The 17090-nt window shown below is 42.6% G+C and overlaps 1 protein-coding gene across 1 annotated transcript in view; it reads right to left on the reverse strand.

Moving 5' to 3' along the window:
* LOC309563345 (phospholipid-transporting ATPase IC-like) overlaps window positions 1-17090 on the reverse strand; it is a gene marked incomplete at both ends in the record, with an annotated part of 170504 nt that overhangs the window by 95437 nt on the left and 57977 nt on the right. Inside the window, 2 exons of the mRNA XM_082267739.1 lie at window positions 3345-3553; window positions 16427-16617. Coding sequence (XP_082123865.1) covers window positions 3345-3553; window positions 16427-16617 — 400 coding nt within the window. The remainder of the gene's footprint in view (window positions 1-3344; window positions 3554-16426; window positions 16618-17090) is intronic.

Consider the following 17090-nt stretch of genomic DNA (forward strand, 5'->3'; position numbering starts at 1 on the left):
ATGGTTGGGTTTTCTTTACTGTTTTCTGTTTTTTTTATTGGCTTGTGTCTTTTGTGTCTAATATTTATACTATGTAATATTTATACTATGTAATATTTGACCAGAGCAGGTAAGGATGCTGTGCTCTCATGCCTAATGTGGTTGGTTTTTTTTAAATATAATCTATATTTAGTTAGTTCAGTGTTATAGGAATTCTCTATCTTTTGTTTGTTGTAATGTATAAGGCAGAAAAGACTGCTAATAAGGCAAAATGGAGATCTATTCTTAGGGCACTTAACAATAGAAGATTATATGTAGGGAAAAGCTCTCGCGCTTATAAAAGTAAAATAAACCTCTGTGTAAGTGTGATCAAATAGTGCTTACACAAACTCAAATGTGCTGCGGCTTAATCAATTAAACAAATATTATAAAGTGAAACTATATTTCAACTAGCCGCACATTACACCCAAAACATAAGTGAATAGCCATTCAATCAATACAAATAAATATTGACAATAAAATATTGACAATAAAGTAATGACAATAAAATCAAGTGAATGGGAGTTCAAACCCCTGACCCCCCCCCCCTTTGACAAAGTCAGATGTGACGAAACGCGTCAGTGCATGGCTACACGGCACACCGGAAGGAGTGATCGGGTGAGCGGAGGTATCTCCCGAAGGTCCGGCGTACCATCGTGGAGGTGGTGAGGACCGAGGGAGTACACCGGACCCCTTGTCTTATTATATGCGCATATCTATCTCCACTGCCACATCAAAAAATGAGAGGAGTATCTACCAGTCTCTTCCTAGTGATGGGTCTGCCAATTCCAACAACGCCTGATCTAAGCTAAAGGGTAGCTGGTCTGAGTAACCCTTATAGCTCCGCCATGACTGCCATATACCATCGATGCCCTCCTTGGTACCCCTACAGGTGGCTATCCAGTCCTCAGCCTCCCTAAATGTGGTCAGTTTTTATTAGGAAAGCAGAGGGACTGGCAGGCTATTCATACAAAGGAAGCAATGCAAAGAGAACAGGATATTTTTTCATACAGTGGTACATGGTACAGCAGGCACAGATCAATAATGTGAAATATTGGGTTTACATATTCTTTAAGGCTCACTTGGATTCCAGAATTGCAGTACAAACACATCCAAATTATGTATTTCCCTGACAAACCTCCATATGGAGTAGTGCAACAAAATCCATATCTTTGCTGATGGGAACATTTTTAAACAATTTCTCATCTGAAGGTGTTGATATATTGATTTCCTTATTTTTAGTAAGGGTCTGACACCCTTCTTTTTATTAATAAAGGGACTATTAATTATTTTTATACAACTACCTGAATGTCAGTTCTTTAACCGCTTGCCGACCGCCGCAAGTAGATTTACTGTGGCGGTCAGCCCCTGCCAGGCAGAGTGACGTTAATTAACGTCACTAGCCTGGGAGGGTCTGGGGAGCGAGCGAGCGCCCGCGGAGGCGCGCTCCCGCGCGGTCACGGACCCCCCCCCCCCCCCCCGCACGTGTGACTGGCGGACCCGATGTCCGCCGGTCACTCGGCGATCGGCGGGGGAGAGGGAGAAAGTTAGGCGGCTTGTGTAAACAAGCCACCTGTCATTCTCCTCGGTGTAAAGACACTGATCACACGGATCTACTATGTAGATCCGTTGATCAGTGTCCTTACAGCTCAAGCCACAGCCAATCACAGTAGAAAGCACGCCCCTAGGGACACACACAGCCCCTCCCTCCCAAATAAAGTTAACCCCTTCACTACCAGTGTATTTTTACAGTAACAGTGCATATGTATAGCACTGATTACTGTAGTAATGTCACTGGTAACCCCAAAAGTGTCAAAAATGTCAGTCAAGGGTCTGATCTGTCCGCCGCAATGTCGCAGTACAGCAAAAAAAAAATCGCAGATCGCCGCCATTACGCGTTAAAAAATAAAAAAAACAACAAAAATGACAAAAATCTTTCCCTTTGTTAGTAAACGCGATAACTTTTGCGCAAACCAATAAAAATACGCTTTTTGCAATTTTTTTTACCAAACATAGGTAGGATAAAACAAATTGCCGAAAATGTTAAAAAATTTTGATTTTTACATTTTTTTGGGGGGAATTTCATATAAAAAAATGTGAAAAATATTGCTATTTTTGCAAAATTTACACTCTTTTTTTGTTTATAGCGCAAAAAGAAAAAATCGCATAGGTGATCAAATAACACCAAAAGAAAGCTCTGTTTGTGGGAAAAAAAGGACGTCAAATTCGTTTAGGTACAGCGTCGACCGACCGCGCAATTGTCCGTTAAATTCACGCAGTGCCGAATCGCAAAATACCCCCTGGTCTTTTAGCAGGAAAATCCTCCGGGGCTTAAGTGGTTAAACTGATCTTTGTTCATCTGAGGCTATGACAGCTGGGCTTTTTCTTCAGTGGGAACGTGGGGGGAACGCAGTTCTGGCACCTCCAGCACTGAATGTATGCAATGGCAAGGGGTGCTGCGGTAGGCTGGAGGGTCCGCTGGCTGCTTGGGAATCTATTTTTGCTGGGGGGGCTATTGGTTAAGTAGGGGTCTATTCAGGGCCGTCTTTAACACAGGGCAAAAGGGGCAGCTGCCCCGGGCCCAGTCATTGTTGTCAGGCCCAAAGCAGTTGCCTCTTGAGCCGGCACTGCCTGCAAATAGTTGATAAGTGCATTTTGGAGGGCCCAAGAAAATGTTTGCCCAGGGTCCAATCAATATTAAAGATGGCTCTGGGTCTATTGTTGCTGGGGTTGTCTTATGTTTCTGGGGGGTCAATTGTTGCTGGGAGGGATCTACTGTTGAGGGAGGGGTCTATTGTTGCTGGCTGCTGGGAGATCTACAGTTGGCTGGCTGGTAGGGGATGGCCAACAATAGGTCTCCCAGCAGCCAATGCTGGCTGGGGTCTATTGTTCTTGGGGTGCATCTGTTGTTGCTATGGGTGTTTTGTTGCAGGGGGTCTATTGTTCCCGGGGAGGTTTATTGTTGCTTGAGGGGCCCTCTTGGTGCTGGTTGCAGGGGATCTATTTTACTGCATTTCTTGTTATTACCAAATTCCAAAGAAATTACTTAACACCACTAAATGATACTTGATACAGTTTTCTCTAAAAAGGGTGGTACTGGGAGGTAGGTAGCGGGTGGGACCAAAGGATGGAACTTTGAGATGGGTAGGGGGCGGAGACAAGGGATGACTTGGAAGAAAGGAGTACCTGTACCTATTTTCTGAGAAAAAAAAAGCCCCCATGACAGCGTTCCCATAAATATCTTGGCGTTTAGCCATAGAGCTCAAACTGTGAGTAGATGCCATCAACAGAAAACATGATCATGTTGGATTTTTACAAAAACTTACCAAAAATCTTTTGCCCAATGCAGCATTTCTTAAACGTCATGATGTTCTGAGTGAGTGTACCAGTCTTGTCTGTAAATACATAGTCAATCTGTCCCAGCATATCACAGAAGCTGGTACCTCTGGCTTCAGCTGGTGTATCGGTTTCCTCGTAGTACATTTCCAGGTCATTGTTAACGAAAAAATTGTGGAGAACGTGAACGATTTCAATCCTACAAATGACAAATATTTCTTGTATTTGAAGCCAGAACGAAGAATGTTAAAGCAATAGGCAATCATTTATATTTTAAAAATTGGATTTTCAAAAGCCAAAATTGATCATAAAAGTGCCTGTAAACTCCAGCAATAAACACCTCTTATTTGCCCCCTTTTGGGCTGTTAAATCTACCATTATTGTACGTTGTAAATCTAGTTTTATTTTATTCTTATTTTGATACTTGTTGATCCTACCAGTGTTCTCTGGCTGTACTGCACACTTACCAGTTAGAATTGCTCCTGAATATGTCCGAGGACCACAGAATACCTCCTTGTATGTATGGAACTGAAGAGAGGGGAGGTATTTTGTGGTCCTAACACACTTCTTGTCCTAGGACAGGGGTGGCAAACTCAATTTCATCACAGGGCGCGTCTGCATTATAGTTGCCCTCAAAGGTCCGATTTTATCTGTAAGGCTATATACTGTAAATGTATCTTTTCTTTATTACAATAAATAATTGCCTCTGCATTTAAAATGACTGGTTTTAGTAATAACTTAGGACTCTGTGCAGACTGACATAGAGACCACTCACAATCCTGTAGCAGATGATGCAAGTCTGAAAAGGAGGGCCACACTCGACTGGTATCATCCACAAGAAACTTTATTGGAGACTCTTCAGACTGAACATGGTTCTGCCATGGTGTCCTGTATAAGAATTCTACAATAAAGCTTCTTCTTCTTATGGATAATACCAGAAGTGTACAACACTTCTTTTTCAACTGACATAAAATTGTAGTATAAACAAATGTCCAGAGCATCCCCCCTCTCCTTACATCAGATGTCAAGAGCCCCCCACCCTTCCTTTACATCACAGTGCACCCCCTTACCTTGTTCTGCTACCGTAAAGAAGCTGGGGGCAGAGGTGGGGAACAGGAAGTGCAGGGTCTGGAAGAGGACCAGAGGAGGGCTGGAGTCAGCTAAAAGCTGAGACCTTGGAAGGCAGAGACAAGGAAGTGCCACGGGTGCACAGAGAGGAGCAGGATCTGTAGGAGGAACTCTGTCTTCCTCTCTGCTGCTGACTACAGAGACAAGGGGTGGAGATAAGGGGGGTGCCATAGATGCAGGAGAGGCGCAAGGACCACATGAAATGGACACCTGTCCTAGGGTGACAACGCTGCTCCTTATTTGAAACAAGAAACAAGCCGACAAATTATCTAATTTCCCTATCTGTAAATTTTGCCTTCTTATTGTGCTGTTTGTCTTCCATAGTAGTAATAAATCAGCCTTGTATTTGAATAATCAGCCATGTTTTTATTAGCAATGGCTTTCAATAAAACAGGGCAATTTTAACAGATAAATCTATTTTGTACCCAAAAAGTGGTGTTTCTCAGTTTAATTTCATGCATATATTTGCTCTCTTTGGTGACCATTCGACTACCGGGGAATGTAAATAAAGCAGACTTTGTAGTCAGCAGCAACTAAAGCTGGCCACACACTGCTAGAATTTTGGCTAAATGCTGCTGAATTGAAGTGGTTAGTGGCCCTGTGAGCACTTTCAGTCCCCTACACGCCGTAGATCAACATAAGTTCATTTTTCAATAATGTGGATGGGGGAATTGATGGATTTCTCTTGTATAGCCTGCGAGAAGTTCAAAGCACATATAGTTTAAGTCCTATATTGTAGCACCCCCTTTCCACCCACACTTAGAAAAACTAGGCCTGACAAAGAAAAAAAAATCAAGTCTTCTGGTCCATTTGCCTAACCAAGAGTGATGGACCTTAAAGTGATATATTTTTACCCTAATGCAGGTAACACATTAAGGTAAAAAAAAACTTTTGACTTTAGGAACACTTCAAGCCTGCGGCATCTTTTCACACATTGCAGGAGTACTTTTCCTTAGATTTGGGGTCCTTAGCTTTCCCTAAGGAGTGACATCACCCTCGATTAGTTAAATCAGCCAGAAGGCCAAGTCTAAGACCAATTTTTTTTTTTTTGATCAGTCAGTGATTTAAGATGGATGGGGGTTTACAATATAGGACTTAGTAGCTGTGGACTGCAAGATCTGCTTTAATACTATGTGTTATGTTAATGTAGATCTAAAGCCAAAACGATCTTTCAAAATTTTAGATAGGAGTAGGAAAGTATCCCATTGGAGAGAATTCTCTTTACTTCCTATTATGTTGACACGTCAGGTAACAGGGAATCTCTCCAAATTTGGTCAGTCCATTTAAAACACCTATCTCAATTTCATGTAAATGATGGAGAGCTTATCAGGATCATCTACTAGGCTTTTACCTCTTTTGGACAGGATTGGACCCATTGTTCGCAAAGGTTGTGCAGATGCACAACGGCTCTCTGAAATTTAGGGGCCAAATAATATTAGATGGGGCTGGGTGGGTGTTGGGGTCCTCTTGTTATATATTTTAGGGTCAGGTGAGAAGTGGGAGACTTTCCTAATGATGCCCCATGTTTAATGCATTGTGCATTGTGTATTATCCAAGTGGATTCTTTGTCTGTCTGATACGCAAGAAACGTAGAATGCTTTTTCCATTTCCTCTTGACACCATTTGAACAATTCAGGGTATCACAGAAGCTCTTCATCTGTCCACAAAGTGTTTACCCTTGATCAGTAGTTGAAAAGGGGAGGGGGGGGGGGGTACCAAGATGTCTCTCACCCAGGGACCCATTCAAGACAGGAGAAATGTTGAGCGCTTGTGCCAAAGAGAAAGGACCCTAATGCAGCGAACAACAGATAGTTGAAACGATCAGGGACTTCTGGAGCATATGCTCTACAGATGCTGATGGAAACTCAGGGCAGCTCTGGCAGGCAAAAGACGAAAATCCAGCTGGCAAAAAAAAGGAAAGACAGGCGCCGCTGAGTGTCCAAGGGACCCATTGGTGACTAGGTTCTTCATTGCTTGAGAACAAAATATTTCTATGTGGCTCAGAGTCCTCTCCATCCTAAAACAGAAGGGATAGCAATTTTTAAATATATCTGATTCTAAAGAAAAAAATGTAATAGATGTCAGGCTACCGGTTCCTAATGCTTACTCCACTTTTTGCAGCTTGTTAAGTTACACCTGTATTTAGGGCGTAACAAGCAACGCAGTGCAAATGGGAACCACCTGTGCCCTTCAAACCCCCCCACCCTGTGAATGAAGTACAAGTCCCATTACAGCAGGCGGACATGTAGATCTCAAGGAAACATAAGTGCAGTGATTACCGCAGTAGTAGTTCATTGACACTTCCTCCAGTTCTCCAACTCAAAGTCCGTACCTTGGTATTGACAGAGAGCTGGAGGAAGAGTCTGCAAGAGCCTTGCAATGCCCCTATGATCCACTGATCTCCACTGCAATGCTTTGCAAGATGCACATTTTTTTTTGTGCAAATATATATGTATTTACTATTTATTTATTTTTTTTATAAAAGATGGAGTCAGCCTTTGAATTTGGTACATTTGTTTCTGTTTCAGGCTTTTTACCCTTTACTTTAACCTCTTAGCGCCGACCGCTCCTAAGAGGATTATGACGCCGGGAGGCAGGGCGCGGCTGAAGATCACGTGACCATCGTGATTGGTGGTCATGTGGTCCCAAAACTCGTTGTGATCAGGAGCTTTCGGTTAGGGGACAGTAACTGTGCTGGGAGAGGGCAGCACAACTGTATACACAGCAATTCACGCAAATATATGGCCCCTCCGCCCTAAGGATCAGGCGTTGAGGCGCCACATATTTGCGTACCACCGGTGCCTAGGGGTTAACCTGCTGATCCTGCTATATTAATTCCTAGGGTGACAACGGTACTACAGTGCATCTGGAAAGTATTCACAGCGCTTCACTTTTTTCATATTTTGTTATGTTACAGCCTTTTCCCAAAACTGATTATATTCATTATTTTAAATTCTACAAACAATACCCACACTGAGAATATGAAAGAAGTTTGTTTGAAATCTTTGCAAATATTACAAAAATAAAAAACAAAAAAATAACATGTACATAAGTATTTGCCTTTGCCACGACACTCCAAAAATTAAGCTTAGGTGCATCCTTTTTCCACTGATCATCCTTGAGAGGTTTCTACAACTTGGAGTCCACCCATGGTAAATTCAGTTGAGTGGACATGATTTGGAAAGACACACACCTGTCTATAGAAGGACTCACAGTTAACAGTGCATGTCAGAGCACAAACCAAGCCATGAAGTCCAAGGCATTGTCTGTAGACCTCCAAAACAGGATTGTATGGAGGCACAGATCTAGGGAAGGGTACAGAAAATGTTTTGCAGCATTGAAGGTCCCAATGAGCACAAAGGCCTCCCATCATCTGTAAATGGGAGAAGTTTGGAACCACCAGGACTCTTCCTAGAGTGGCCAAACTGAGTGATTGGGAGAGAAGGGCCTTAGTCAGGGAGGTGACCAAGAACCCGGAGGTCACTCTCACAGAGCTCCAGTGTTTCTCTGTAGAAAGAGGAGAACCTTCCAGAACAACCATCTCTGCAGCCCTCCACCAATCAGGCCTGTATGGTAGAGTGGCCAGACGGAAGCCATTCCTCAGTAAAAAGCACATGACAGCCTGCCTGGAGTTTGCCAAAAGGCACTTGAATGACTCCCAGGCCCTTAGAAACCAAATTACTGGTCTGATAAAACAAAGATTGAACTCTATGGTCTGAATGGCAAGTGTAATGTCTGGAGGAAACCAGGCACCGTTCATCATCTGGCCAATACCGTCCCTACAGTGAAGCATGGTGATGACAGCATCATTCTGTGGGGATGTTTTTCAGTGGCAGGAACTAAGAGACTAGTCAGGATCAAGGGAAAGATGAATGCAGCAATGTACAGAGACATTTTTGATGAAAACCTGCAGGACTGGACCTCAGACTGGGGCGAAGGTTCATCTTCCAACAGGACAATGACCCTAAGCACAAAGTCAAAATAACAAAGGAGTGGTGATGGAACAACTGTGATTGTCCTTAAGTGGCCCAGCCAGAGCCCAGACTTGATCCCAATTGAACATCTCTGGAGAGATCTGAAAATGGCTGTGCACTGATGCTCCTCATCCAACCAGATTGAGCTTGGGGGGTCCTACAAAAAAGAATGGGAGAAACTGCCCAAAAATAGGTGTGTCAAACTTGTAGCATCATACTCAAAAAGGCTTAAGGCTGTAATTGGAGTCAAAGGTGCTTTAACAAAGTATTGAGCAAAGGCTGTGAATACTTTCAAGATGCACAGTATTTCCAAATTTAAAGTTTCAAATTTAGAATTCCGAGTTCTGAATTTTAAGTTTTGATTTTTGAATTCTAACTTCCTTTTTCCAAATTCTGAATTCCAAATTGTGAGTTCCAAGTTCTTTTTTTTTTCACAATAAAAAACTTTATTGAAAAGGGAACAAATTACACAGTTTGAAACCAACAGATTTAACAAAATGTAACATGGAACAGGTGTGTAATGTTCATATAAAAAAAACATTTCTGGTTGAGGTGACGATGCTTACTTTACAAATGTAATTGATAAACAGGATATGGATCATCAAACAACATATGAGGGCATGTCATATGACTGTAACACCATGATTTCGCAGACAGCTGTGGTTGGCGAATGCATGGGACAGTTTGAATATAATAGGACACGCCTAGGGTCAGAATGGATGCACAGTATTAAGGACCAGTGTGTCCCCATGTTCGGGTGACTCACTGGAAAAACCCATAGAGGGGTAAGAGAAGAAGGTGAATGTAAAGAAAGGAAATGAAGAGAATAGGAGATGAGAGGGTATGAGGTAAGGAGAGTGGGGGGTGGGAAGATGGGGAAGGTAGGGTATTGCGTATTTGCACATTCTCAGGATCTTCACATCAATAAACCGCCCACGCAGAGGTGAGTAATATAATAAGGGCACAGTTGGTTTTGCATGTGGGTCTAAGTACTTGATTTTAAACTAAGGTAATCATTTGTAACCGAAAAGTATCTCCAGGGAGACCAGAGTTTGTGGAGTTTATCGTTCTTTTCTAGTTTCATGGCTACAACTTTTTCCATTTCATGGATTTGGGAAACCCAGTCTGAGAGTGAGGGTATGTGTGATGAATTCCAGTGAAGGGGTATTAAGCTTTTAGCCACATTTAATAGATGTCTAGTCAGGGAGGATTTATATCTTTTGTAAGAAAAGTGGTTAATGTGTAGGAGAAAGGTGGGAGCGTCAAAGTCCAAAGACACGTCCGTTACCTGTTTGATCCAGTGGGCTATCGCCTTCCAAAAACCCTGAATCTGTGGGCAACTCCACCATATGTGCAGGAATGTGCCTTGCTCCTTCCCACACCTCCAGCATGTGTCCGGTTGCTGGGGGAACCATTGTTTAATTTTAACTGGTGTTCTGTACCATTGCGTTCTCAATTTAAAAGCTGTTTCCTGCATGCGTGTGCTGAGGGAGCACTTATGTGTAAAAATACATGACTTCCGCCACTGTTCATTCGTGAAGTTTTTGCCTGTGTCTCTTTCCCATATTTTTTTGTAGACATCCGAAAAATCAGATGTTGTAGCCAAGTTCTTAATTCATAATTCCAAATTCTGAGTTTTGATGTCCAAATTCTGAGATACAAGTTTTAAAATCAGAATACCAAATTCCGAGTTCCAAATCCTATATTCAAAATTTTAAGTTCCGACTTCTGATTTCTAAATTCCAAGTTTTGAGTTCCAAAATAAGAAACTGGAATTCCCAGTTCCCAATTTCAAGTTCTGAATTCCAAATTCCAAGCTCCAAATTCCAAGCTCCAAATTCCTAGTTCCAAATTCCCAGTTCAGAATAACAAGTTTGAAATTCCAAGTTCCACATTCTGTGTTCCGAATGCCAAATCCAGAATTCTGAGTTCTGAATTTCAAATTCCTAGTTTCAAATTCTAAATTCCAAACTCCAGACTTTTGTTTTCCGAATTCCAACGAGTTCAGAATTCCAAATTCTCAATTCTGAGTTCCCGAATTCCAAATTCTGAATTCCAAATTTCGAGTTCTGAATTCCAAAATTCTAAGTTTCAAATTCAAAAATCTGAATTCCTAATTCCACAATTCTGAATTCCAAAATCCAAGCCAAATTCCAAATTCTGAGTTCTAAATTCCAAGTTCTAAGTTCTAATTTCTGAATTACAAATTTCAAATTCTAAACTACAAATTCCAAACTGCTCTTTCAAAAATCTGAATTCCAAGTCCTGAATTTAAAGTTCCAACATCCGAATTAAAAGATCAGCTCATTGGGTTTCTGACCGGATCAACCAGGGCCAAAATTAGGGGGGCGTGTGCCCTGAGTACCAACCTGAGAGGGGTGCCAGCGGCCTGGGAACCAAAACTAGAGGTTGGGTGGAAGGTTGGATCTGGCTGGACTGTGATTCATTGACATGAGCTGCATTCAATCACAGAGCTCACACTGTCACACACCACCAGCTGTTCGATGTTAGCACCGCCATGCCACTGCCACTGATTGCAGGAGGGAGCCGGGATCAAGACCCTGGACAGGGATTCAGAATAGCACGGCTGCTTGGTGTGAGCCTGCACTGACGCTGATCGCAAGAAGGAGTCTTGATCCAGAAACTGGACGTGCATTTAGCCTGCTGCGCTGCCTTGCAGCCCTGAAGAAATACAGCTGGGACTCAATGGGAGCGAGTCTGAATCAGGCTTGATGATTAGCTCTTTGGGAATCCGGCACTTGTTCTAATCCACAGCCTAGGGGGATCAGCTGGTGGCACCTACAGGACCGTAAAGGGGACACCTTGGTGTGCTACTCCCAACCCAGATAGGAACACCTTGGTAGACCAAGCACTGAGCGCAGATTGTACTTATTTTATTGGTACATTGGCTCCTGTTTAACTTCTAGGAGCTGTCCACCGAGCACCAGGACCCCCATCTCCTTCCACTTATCACCATTCGCCCGGTTCCATTACTAAGCACCAGGACCTGTCTCCCCCCCCCCACTAAGCACCAGGACCGCCCATCTCTCCCACCTGAGCACAAATCCTCCCCATCTCCCCCAACAGAGCACCAGGACCCCCCCATCTCCCTTGACTGAGAACCAGATTCCCCCATCTCCCCCTACTAAGTGCCAGGACCTCCATCTCCCCCAACTGAGGACCAGTAACCTCTATCTCCCCCGACCGAGCACAAGGATTCCCCATATCGCCCGACTTAGTACCAATGCACCCCATTTCCCCCAACTGAGCACTAGGACCCCCCCATCTTCCCTGACTGAGTACCAGGGCCTCCCATCTCCAAAGTCTCCAGTATGTCACCAAAGCCCCCCCAACAGGGCTTCTAAAAAAATGTAAAAAACAATAAAGATGGAAAAAAAAACTGTTCCCTACTGACACCATTCTCTGCCCTACGTCCCCAATCTATTGGGGGGGGGGGGGATGCCGAACTAAGTCTTTGCCCCGGCTGGAAGAATGTCTAGCTTCGCCACTGGGATCAACAGGTATAACAAATACTTTCAATGGTATATTTAACAGACTAAAAGGAAACAAACAAGAGAAGTTTATCATAAGGGATTAAACAATATCTCACAAAAGTGAGTACACCCTATTTTGTAAATATGGTATTATATCTTTTCATGTATCAACACTGAAGAAATGACACTTCGCTACAATGTAAAGTAGTGACTGTACAGCTTGTATAACAGTGTAAATTTGCTGTCCCCTCAAAATAACGCAACACACAGCCATTATTGTCTAAACCGCTGGCAACAAAAGTGAGTACACCCCTATGTGAAAATGTCTAAATTTGGCCCAAAGTGTCAATATTTTGTGTGGCCACCATTATTTTAGCGCTCACTAATCCATGTCCTTATTCTGCTTGTCTTCAGCAAACTGTTTGCGGGTTTTCTTGTGCATCATCTTTAGAAGAGGCTTCCTTCTGGGATGACAGCCATGCCGACTGATTTGATGAAGTGTGCAGCGTATGGCCTGAGCATTGACAGGCTGACCCCCACCCATTCAATCTCTGCAGCAATGCTTGCATAACTCATACGTCTATTTCCCAAAGACAACCTCTGGATATGAAGCTGAGCATGTGCACTCTACTCTTTGGTTGACCATGGCGAGGCCTGTTCTGAGTGGAATCTGTCCTGTTAAACGGCTGTATGGTCTTGGCCACCATGCTGCAGCTCAGTTTCAGGGTCTTGGCAATCTTCTTATAGCCTAGGCCATCTTTATGTAGAGCAACAATTCTTTTTTTCAGATCTTCAGAGAGTTCTTTGCCATGAGGTGCCATGTTGAACTTCCAGTGACCAGTATGAGAGAGTAAGAGCGATAACACGAAATTTAACACACCTGCTCACCATTCACATCTGAGACATTGTAACACTAACATAAAATAAGGTGCATATCAATCGAAATTAATAAACACAAGCAGCGCTAGTAACTAAATAAACATATCATGAAGGTACATGAATAAACCCTGTATTGACAGAGCTGACGTCATCAATAATGTAGCGTCTAAAGTCCATGAAAGTCCAAACAGTCCATCACCAGGTGACCTTTCAGTGAAAGGGAATAGCAAACACCAACATCTATAACAAGCTGCTAGGGATATGCCTCCACCTCACCACGTGCACCCCAATGGTAATGCTCTTACCAGGACTTGCCGTACATTAAGCATGTAAATCCTCCACAGACTGTATCTTTGCTTCAAACCGCTTCACAATTGGATATATTCTCAGCCATCAAAGCATATGGGGAGTGAAAACAGATGCACAATAGGGCAGTATTGCTTGATAAAAAAATGCACCTTTATTCAAAACCCTCTCTCATCACACTTACATTGGCAAAGAATTAAAACAGCATTGTATCAATTGTCAGCATAGGATTACTGTCCAGCCGCTTGTCTCCCGCTCACTCAGTGGCGTCCCGGAAGTTCCTCGAGACGGCGTCCTGTTGCTAGGGTGACCGCGCAAGTCACCGCCCTGACGTACGTTTCGTCAGCAGACTTCAACGGAGGGCGTGCTTGCGCGGCCACGCCACTTCCCTTTTATCTATTCTCCCTGATCGGCATTAACCGCTTCAGCACTGCCACAGTGCTATTCCCTAGAACCCCACTTTTATCTATCAAAAAGGCCCATCTTTCGGTGACAAAGTGGTGAAGAAAATCATAGATCCCCCCATCAAGCCCAAAATGTTTTGGGACCGTGAGGGATTCTATGCATGCCGTAGATGTGTGTCTTGTAGGCAGGTCAAGGAACATATCCGTGGGATAAAGACCTTTGTTTCAAGTGCCAATGGACAAGAATTCCAGATTAAAGAATGTATCACGTGCCAAACAACGCACGTGGTATATTGTTTAGAATGTCCATGTGGCCTTATGTACGTCGGACGCACGAAGAGAACATTGTCAAAACGTGTGTCCGAGCACATAGCAAAAATCATCAAAGGTGATAAAGACCATAGTGTGCCCCTCCATTTTAAATTAAAACACAATCATGATCCCTCAGGCTTGAGGTTTTGGGGCATAGATAGGATCCATCCAAATTGGAGAGGATCTAATATGGTAAGAGAACTTTCACGCAGAGAAACATATTGGATTTACCTGACCGATGTTCTCCATCCCAGAGGCTTGAACGTCGAACTGGACGTAAACTGCTTCATAAGTGATTATTGATAGCATTTTGCGTCTAGTGATGGACGGGCATAATGATACTGAGTATCGATTAGGATCCACATTGCCAAAGTGGGGGTGTGTGTTTCCATCAGCTTGCCACCCAAAGTATGTTTGGATGGTTTAGATTGGAGATACTCCATTGAGTTTGGGCTATCCTGTGATCGGGGATATTCCTTTTAGCTCGGGTAATTTTGTGAACCCATATCACAGGATGTGAGCTCTTTGAGCACAACAGATAGTATCTAATTTTGCAAGTAATTCGTTTTTAATTTATTTATCGCTTTTTATTATATGTGCAGCTACAAGCCCCTCTTAAGGACGGGCCTAAGGCTCATTAAGATTTTATATTTATGAATTTTATATTTATCTTTGTTGTATAATATGTATGGGTTTTATATATTTATAACCTCATACCATTGCACATTTTAATGTTAGTGTATATGATTATTGGTATCTCTAAGCATATGTATTTCTTTGCCTTATATTGACCCAGTTTTATTAACATATGGAGATGTATGTTGGGTCATTGTTTAGGCTACGTATGTGCAATTGGTGGCATATCAATATATATATATTTATGTTTTTGAAATATTCTCAGCTATTTATATGTTCAGTTTATGTACACATGTGTTCTAATAGGGCAGAGCAGTGTGGTTGGACGCTTAGATGGCTATTGGGATATATTATATTGGAACAATGAAAAACAGCCACCAATTTCACATAGAAATACATTCAATGATGTTGATATTGCTTTGCATTATATTTATTAGAGCCAATAGTGATACAGGATGTACACCCTAGCTAGGAGGCAGCAATGCCACTAGGAATTATAAAGTTTGCAATATCAGCAGTAATAATGAAAATAAATGGCAGCTTTAGATGCTACAAAGCTTGCTATTCATATATCTCCCTGTAGATGGCAGACCGCAACAGCTGTGGCAGTGCTGAAGCGGTTAATGCCGATCAGGGAGAATAGATAAAAGGGAAGTGGCGTGGCCGCGCAAGCACGCCCTCCGTTGAAGTCTGCTGACGAAACGTACGTCAGGGCGGTGACTTGCGCGGTCACCCTAGCAACAGGACGCCGTCTGGTCTCGAGGAACTTCCGGGACGCCACTGAGTGAGCGGGAGACAAGCGGCTGGACGGTAATCCTATGCTGGCAATTGATACAATGCTGTTTTAATTCTTTGCCAATGTAAGTGTGATGAGAGAGGGTTTTGAATAAAGGTGCATTTTTTTATCAAGCAATACTGCCCTATTGTGCATCTGTTTTCACTCCCCATATGCTTTGATGGCTGAGAATATATCCGATTGTGAAGCGGTTTGAAGCAAAGATAGAGTCTGTGGAGGATTTACATGCTTAATGTACGGCAAGTCCTGGTAAGAGCATTACCATTGGGGTGCACGTGGTGAGGTGGAGGCATATCCCTAGCAGCTTGTTATAGATGTTGGTGTTTGCTATTCCCTTTCACTGAAAGGTCACCTGGTGATGGACTGTTTGGACTTTCATGGACTTTAGACGCTACATTATTGATGACGTCAGCTCTGTCAATACAGGGTTTATTCATGTACCTTCATGATATGTTTATTTAGTTACTAGCGCTGCTTGTGTTTATTAATTTCGATTGATATGCACCTTATTTTATATTGTCTATTTTAAGGCAGCAGCTTTTTATGTCTGTGTTTTATCTTATGGTCTATATGCACATAAGATTTATCCATTGACCTAAGCGCTGGGTGATTGGGTTATCAGTTCTTCTGAACACTCAGTCCTTTTTTTATATTGTAACACTAACGAGTCACATGAGGGAGGGAAAATGTCTAATTGGGCTCAATTTGGACATTTTCACTTTGGGGGTGTACTCACTTTGGTTGCTAGTGGTTTAGATATTAATGGCTGTGTGTTGAGTTATTTTGAGAGGACAGCAAATTTACACTGTTATACAAGCTGTACACTCACTAATTTATATTGTAGCAAAGTGTCATTTCTTCAGTGTTGTCACATGAAAAGTTATAATAAAATATTTACAAAAATGTTAGGGGTGTACTCACTTTTGTGAGATACTGTATATACTTTAATTGTAAAAAGCAAATGACAAGTTAAGCTTGTAGCACATGATCCCCACTTTAATATTAAAATGATGTAAAGGTGGACTATGCCTTAGTTTACCTTTTCTTTTCCAATAAGCTCCAAGATGTACTGCCCTTTTTTGAACACAAGAATGAATAAATGGATAGCATGCAGATTAATGGACTATGCCTTGTTCTACTCACGAGATGTAAAGGAAGAAGGGCACCAGCGTGGCAATGGTGGCAAGATATCCCATGAACATAAAAACCCCAAAAGTAGCAGATGAGGTCTTTGGGTGTCTTGGTAAATAGTAATGCTTCTGATGATACAAACTGTCCCAAATTCCACCTCCAATACCCAAGACAGTAGATGTACTGACCACAAACACCGCAATCTGTAATCCACACAAAAGCAGGAAATTTAGAAAAAAAAGTACTTTTTAAGTTGAACTCCAGTCAAGCAGCTAAATACAAGAATGAAATACATAAATGGGAGCCATTGTACCTGCCAAATGATTTGAATTTCCATCCATCTAGTCCTGAGACCTACACAGCTCCACCATACAGCACAGCTTTGTTTGGTAGGGTAAGAAACCTCATTTTTCACTGCTGCATTTAAAGGATAAGTTCACATGTTACATATTCCATCTGTTTTTTGGGTGGAACATGCAACATATTCCCATTGCTGCAGCTGCTACACAATCCCCCCCCCCCTACCCTCCCTGTGACAGCAGCATGTGGAGAAGTTCCCAGTATCAGCGGCTACTTTTTTAAATCAGCACCACCGCCCACACGGCTGCATCATTTATTCACACAGCTGTGTGTGTGAATGAACTACAAGCTCGGACATCCTTTGCGGCAGTCGGCT

Source organism: Pelophylax lessonae (assembly GCF_965119305.1).
Source record: "Pelophylax lessonae genome assembly, chromosome: 9".
NCBI lineage: Eukaryota > Metazoa > Chordata > Amphibia > Anura > Ranidae > Pelophylax > Pelophylax lessonae.